Raw genomic sequence first — 6,646 nt, forward strand, 5'->3', positions numbered from 1 at the left:
TGATTTTGGATTCAATTATTTTTTCAAGTGGGTCCTGAGCTGACTACATCCACAGAGCGGAGCGCACGCCGTCTAAAGATTTAGAAATTAAGAAAAACAAACTGCGACTCTGTTTCTAAGACGCCAACCCAGGGATTTCATTGCCAGAGATACTTTAGGTTGGGTGGCCCGAATAACTCTTGAATGTTTATGAAAGCTGAGCGGTCGTTTTGCTGTGTCCACACAAATGGGCTCGCGAACTAAAGCCAAAGGGGAAAGAAAACGGCCTCGCATCTGGATTACAGCGACATGTCAGCATAAAAAAGAGCGGTGAGATTGATGTGCTTCCCTACATGTGATGAATTAGACGTTTAATCTCGAATCTCGAAATGGACTGTTGAGACTTTTGAATGCAGTTTTCAACCTAATTTATGGCTCATTTTTGGAAATGCTGTGCCATGCATTAACAGGGAGCTGGATTCAATAAATAATAATAATTTAAAAATAACGACGTCTAGCTGGGGTGGATCAGCTTCTATACAGGCACCAACCTAATCACACGGACACGCCTAGAGGATCATTAAACAAATCAAATAAACGCAGCACGAAAACCATCGATAGAAGTTATTGATGAGGTGGTATATAAGGCTAATGATTGGCCAAGCCTCTGTTTACTCAACAGCTCGGCTACAATATGGTGTGAAACTTTGAGGCATCCAGAGAGAGCAGGCAAATGAACAAGGACTTTACTTTTTATTTAACTTAATTTTTACTGCTGCTTTATACAATTTCATGACGACTGTGCTTGAAAAAAGAACTGCAATCATCAGCTGGAATATCCCTCCTCCTTTTCCGTCTAGAATGTCTGCTGCAGCAGGGATTTTTGAACCAGGTATTTCTGGGCGTCAAGAGATATTTTTGAAATATTTTTAGCAGTTTTCGTGCAAAGATGGTGGTTGTGACACGGAGCTTATGGATGACCCAGTCTGTGGGAGAGCTGGTGCCGAGACAATTGACCTCTCCACCAGCCACGCCGTCCGTCTAAAACTCCTCCCCAGAGAGGCACAGCTGCTGCGGGCTGGGGATGTGATGGGGTGACTGTTGACACCCCCCTCACCCACCCCCTATCTCACTTTATTAGCAGTGTAATATAAACAATGGATCAGAATTTCTCAACGGTTCGAGATGGAAAGCAGCTGCTGCCAGACCGAGACTCGTCTAAACGTGTGCTGACAGGGTGCTTCCTCTTCCTCCTCATCTTCACCACGCTGCTAGGCAACACGCTTGTGTGCGTTGCCGTCACCAAGTTCCGACACCTGAGGTCGAAGGTCACCAACTTCTTTGTTATCTCGCTGGCCATCTCTGACCTCCTGGTCGCTATCCTGGTAATGCCGTGGAAGGCGGCGACTGAGATCGTGGGCTTCTGGCCGTTTGGCGCGTTCTGCAACGTCTGGGTGGCGTTCGACATCATGTGCTCCACTGCCTCCATCTTGAACCTGTGTGTGATTAGTGTAGACCGTTACTGGGCCATCTCGAGCCCGTTCCGCTATGAACGCAAGATGACCCCTAAAGTGGCATGTCTGATGATCAGTGTGGCGTGGACCCTGTCAGTCCTCATCTCCTTCATTCCTGTTCAGCTAAACTGGCACAAAGCTCAGACCACCAGCTACGCAGAGCTGAATGGAACATACACCGGCGATCTGCCCCCTGACAACTGCGACTCCAGCCTTAACAGGACCTACGCCATCTCCTCCTCCCTTATCAGCTTCTACATTCCCGTGGCTATCATGATCGTCACCTACACCCGGATCTACCGCATCGCCCAGAAACAGATACGGAGAATATCTGCCCTGGAGCGGGCAGCAGAGAGTGCCAAAAACCGCCACAGCAGCATGGGGAATAGTTCAAGCATTGAGAGCGAGAGCTCATTCAAAATGTCGTTCAAGCGAGAAACCAAAGTCTTAAAGACGCTCTCAGTCATCATGGGAGTGTTTGTGTGCTGCTGGTTGCCCTTCTTCATCCTTAACTGCATGGTTCCGTTCTGCGAGCCGAACATGCCAGACGGTACCACGGACTTCTTCTGCATCAGCTCCACCACCTTCGATGTGTTTGTGTGGTTTGGCTGGGCGAACTCCTCGCTAAATCCTATCATCTATGCCTTCAACGCCGACTTCCGCAAGGCCTTCTCCATCCTCCTGGGCTGTCACCGGCTCTGCCCTGGGAGCAACGCCATCGAGATCGTCAGCATTAACAACAACATGGGCGGCCCCAACTCAAACCCCAACTGTCAGTATCAGCCCAAGAGTCACATCCCGAAGGAGGGCAACCATTCAGCCAACTATGTGATCCCCCACAGCATCCTGTGTCAGGAGGAGGAGTTACAGAAGAAGGATGGATGCGGATTGGAGATCGAGGTGGGAATGGGAAACAACGCCCTGGAGAAACTCTCCCCTGCCATCTCTGGGAATTTAGACAGCGACACTGAGGTCACCCTGGAAAAGATCAATCCCATAACACAGAACGGACAGCATAAAACCGTGCCATGTTGAGAGGAGGCAAATATTGATCGGAGTACACCGAGGCATGGATGTACACACAAAGGGAAGAAAAGCTCACACAGGAGGACAGCAAAAGTAACAAAAGAGACAATTATCTTTAAGAACACGCCTGACAGGGAAACACTGAGTGGGATATACAGGACCTTAAGACTGTCAACAAAAATCTACATGGAAAAACCTACAGAATGTTTTAAAGTAAAGGCACTTTATCCTGGATATAACTATCTGCAAAATACTCTCAGCATTTATTGATGAAATTGACACATTTGATGATAAATGTTGATAATGTGAATATTAAAGCAGAACACTAGCTTTGTGCACATGTATACATTTTTTTTTTACATTTACAAAGATGTATACATCTGCATGTGTATACTGTACAGTACTGACACAATCCTGGAAGGACTTAAACACAGTATATACAGTGGAGGAAGATGTAGTAACTATTAGCAAAATGTCTTGTAGGTAGGTGCTTTGTATGTGTTTTATGGAAGAGAGAGCAATGTGGGTAAATTGATTTTCAGTACAGAATAATTAGTTGTTTGTTGCAGTTATTTCTCTTCAGTACATTTCTAATGACAATTTTATTGCTAAATCAAAACACCTCAGACACCAAAGTGACAGTATTCTTATTCAATCTAAAACAGGCAGGGGGCAGAAAATGCAGTTTAGAACCGTATGCCAAGTCATATATTTATAAATATTTCATTTTTACACCCCCTGTACTCATGTTATCTCGCAGTATCTCCAGATAAGGAAAAGTCACTCCTATTGTCTACTTTCCTTTCCTTGTATCCTATTTTAACCATCCTGATACAAGTCCTCCTGGGACAGATTAGACGTTTCCTCCATTTCATCTCCTTACTCCTGGTTTTCATTAGCTTTGTCTCCCCTCTCTGTTGCTCTTCAGCAAACCCTCTCTTGGGCCCTACAGTCTCCTCTCTTTTCCATTTTCCTGCTCCTCTTTCCTCAGTCAGCAAAGTCCCTTCCTCCCTAACGCTGCCCTTATTTCTTCAGCGCTGTCAACCTCTTCTCTCTTCCCTCCTCCCCACCGTTCGCTCAGTCAGCACGGTCCTTTACACCTGCACCATACCTCCCTTTTATGTTTTTCTTTGTCTGTCTGCCTCCTCACCATCTCCCCTGGCAGCCCTCCATTTCATTACTCTGCCCACTTAAAGTGATACTTATTATTCTATTTTTTTGCAAATGCCGTAGGTCCATAATTCAAAAAGAATGTAAATCTGTAAACTAAAATTCCCGCACTTGGACAAAGGAGGCAGCAGCAGCAGCAGCAGAGTTTACTTAGCTGTAATGCAAGTGACACTTAGTGACCTTTTGCCAACTTGCAGATATCTGATTTTGTAAAACGCTCATGCTGGGAGCCATGCTGCGCTGTAGTGGCGATTCAGAACAATGCAGTGTGACTGTGTTTGCAGGGGTGGAGTCCAAGACAAACCACTATGGTGAGAATCACCTTCACGATATCAAACATATTTTTATTGCCACTCCTCTCACAGTCATTTGTTTATGCACTAGGTTGAGTTTGAGTGCAGTGAGTGAGACAATGTAACATTTGCTTACCATTGGCCAGTGTAGCCAGTGTGTTAATGGACAATCTTAAAACATAGCAATCAGCGACTCTTCTAAAATTAGCTAACATTAGCCACACTAAATTACTGGTCATAAGTCTGCAGGAGCAAAACATCTGAGTGTATCTAATTGAGCAATGCTCTATGTTATTGCTTATGGATTCAACTCTTCCTTTTGTAAGAGAACAATTGTGCTATTTCTTCTTTCAAAAGTTACATCATTTTAATTTTGAGTTTTATGTATTTGTGCCCATTAAAAACAAACAAAGGCCAAATAACTTAAGAATATCTGGAGAGTGTGGAAAAAGTCCCATGGCCTATTTATTATCTCTACATAACATAATTCATAATGTCAAAGATATACAGTATGTAATTCACTGTTTTTTTATCCTTTGAATTACATTAAATTGCATTTTCAGAGTTTAATTAAATAAAGGCAAACCCTATACAGAATGATCAGACATCATTAGCTCTCTGTTGAAGGTTGTACAGCTTTGACGCGTTGAGTGTTGCTGGGGAAAAGAATGCTCAACAGGATTCTTTCTGACATTGTATGCTGAGCGTCCACCGTGTGCTCGGTGTGTCCATGAAGGCGTGAAACTGTTGCACATCAGAGAAAGGAAGAGCTGATCCAATAGAAAGCAATTGGTCTTGAATGAAGCATTTGATTTTCCTGCTCTGGAAAATCCAATGCTATCTAGATGGCAAAAAAAGGGAGGGGAAAGCTTTTAGCTCAATATGTGACTTGGCTTGTGACACAAAAGCAACTCATTGTCCTCTCTGCTGCCCTGTCCTCGGCTGCTGCTAGCTGCTGCTCCATCACTTTAAAACAGACATTCATGAACTGGAATTTAGATTAGGGATCTTTTATTATGAATTAATTTAATTTTCCGAGTAATCAAATTCTATTTCAAGTGCCACAAATACTAAAACGTCCCCCTCTACTCCCATGCCTTTTAGAAACTCTCAACCATATCAGATCAGTAACGCTCCCTTTTCTCTCTTCATCAGTTCTTCTTGATTTACTCCCTAATTATTTCCCAACACAAGCCAGCTCAAACATGCGAGAAAACATGAACTGCACATAATCTGTCAGGCCTGGACATGGAGGGGAACTGCCTTGGGGAAGATTTGGTTTCCCCCCTCCACCTCCACCCCACCCTCCCTTTCCTCCATCTCTTTTTCTTTTCTCTTGGCTGCCTCTGTCGACTTGATGAGTGTTCCCAATGTTAACACAGATTGAATTTCTTATTAAACAGACAGGGCCTACTGTTTCCCTTCTGTGGTTTAAGTTAAATCACTGAATCAAAGCCCCACCTGGCCGTTTTATTATTATTATTATTGCTGTTGCCAAAATTTTAATTTTTGGCTGAATGTGACTGTACTGTAGCTTATGCTGTGATTTAACCAGTGTTTTATAAGCTGAAATTTAGTGGGTGGAGGGTATTCTCAATGATATAGAGATTAATCTGCCATTTGTTGTGACATCATTGGCATTTACAGGTTTACCAGACGTTTTTTCGTATATGCTGTATGTACACATTTATAGAAACATACCTCCAGCTGTGAGTTGAAATGATCTCTGCTGTATTTTGGCTCCATGTAAAACCCCCCTGAGCCCTCACCTTGTCAACTCGGTGAGTCATCTTTCCAGATGCCACTGCTTTGATTTTGGAGAAGGGCGATGTCAGGCAACAGTCCCACAAGCGAGATGTTTTGTTTGATCCAGAGCATTTCCTCCAGGCTGCCCTACATGTTGCTTTGGGGAGCTGTGGTGACAGTACACGGTCTCGCAATCAGTGTACTTACATGGCGTATGACAACTTAAGCAAATGTGACAGTGCAGAATCCATCTTCTCCCTTGGATGGCGGACGTAGGGCCGAACAACACTGCCGGGCCTTGGGGATGTGGTGGTGGTGTTTCAGCTCACTTAAACTGTCTGGATAATGACGGAGTCCCTACCTCGACATCAATTCAGTGACAAAGCTTCATGTACAAAATTAAATTGCAGTATTTAGGGTTGGGGGAGTGCAGGGATAGAGTATTGTACAATGATGTTCAAAATGTAGTCGTGATGGACACAAGTGCTTTTTATCTTCAAGAATCCTTAATGTGTGTAGCAAGCTTACATGCTGTATGTTTTCTCCAGTGTGGGATTATAATTTACAGGAAGATGCGTCAGTCACTGACTATTTATATATTTATTTATTTACATGTTTCTGGTGTTCATTCATGAACGTGATGTCAAAGATTATAACCCTCAGAATAATTACAGTATTTAGTTTACAGTTTGTACAAAAAAAAAAAATATGTGCCCTTCTTGTAAAATAAACATGTATGTATTTTTTTTTCATCTGTGCCCACTGAGTTGTGGTTATTTGTGAGGGGTGTGTGAAAGCGAATGGCGTTGTATCTTTGACAGTGAGCGGCTATTGGAAGATCATGTCGCTGCAGAGGATCGATGGAGATTGATTTTGAACGGTGACGCATATTTTTTTCCAGCTCCCTGAGCGTGGTGT

General features: G+C 43.5%; 1 protein-coding gene across 1 annotated transcript; it reads left to right on the plus strand.

Moving 5' to 3' along the window:
- Positions 1 to 781: 781 nt before the first annotated feature.
- On the plus strand, positions 782 to 6,438 carry drd1b (dopamine receptor D1b). The gene has a single exon (XM_068715738.1). It carries the CDS (start codon positions 1,137 to 1,139, stop codon positions 2,526 to 2,528), a length of 1,392 nt encoding a protein of 463 aa, XP_068571839.1. The 5' UTR covers positions 782 to 1,136; the 3' UTR covers positions 2,529 to 6,438.
- The last annotated feature ends 208 nt before the right edge of the window (positions 6,439 to 6,646 follow it).

The sequence above is a fragment of the Cebidichthys violaceus genome, unplaced genomic scaffold (genome assembly GCF_023349555.1).
Source record: "Cebidichthys violaceus isolate CVI_PGR_0920_01 unplaced genomic scaffold, fCebVio1.0.p SCAF_20, whole genome shotgun sequence".
In the NCBI taxonomy this organism is placed as follows: domain Eukaryota; kingdom Metazoa; phylum Chordata; class Actinopteri; order Perciformes; family Stichaeidae; genus Cebidichthys; species Cebidichthys violaceus.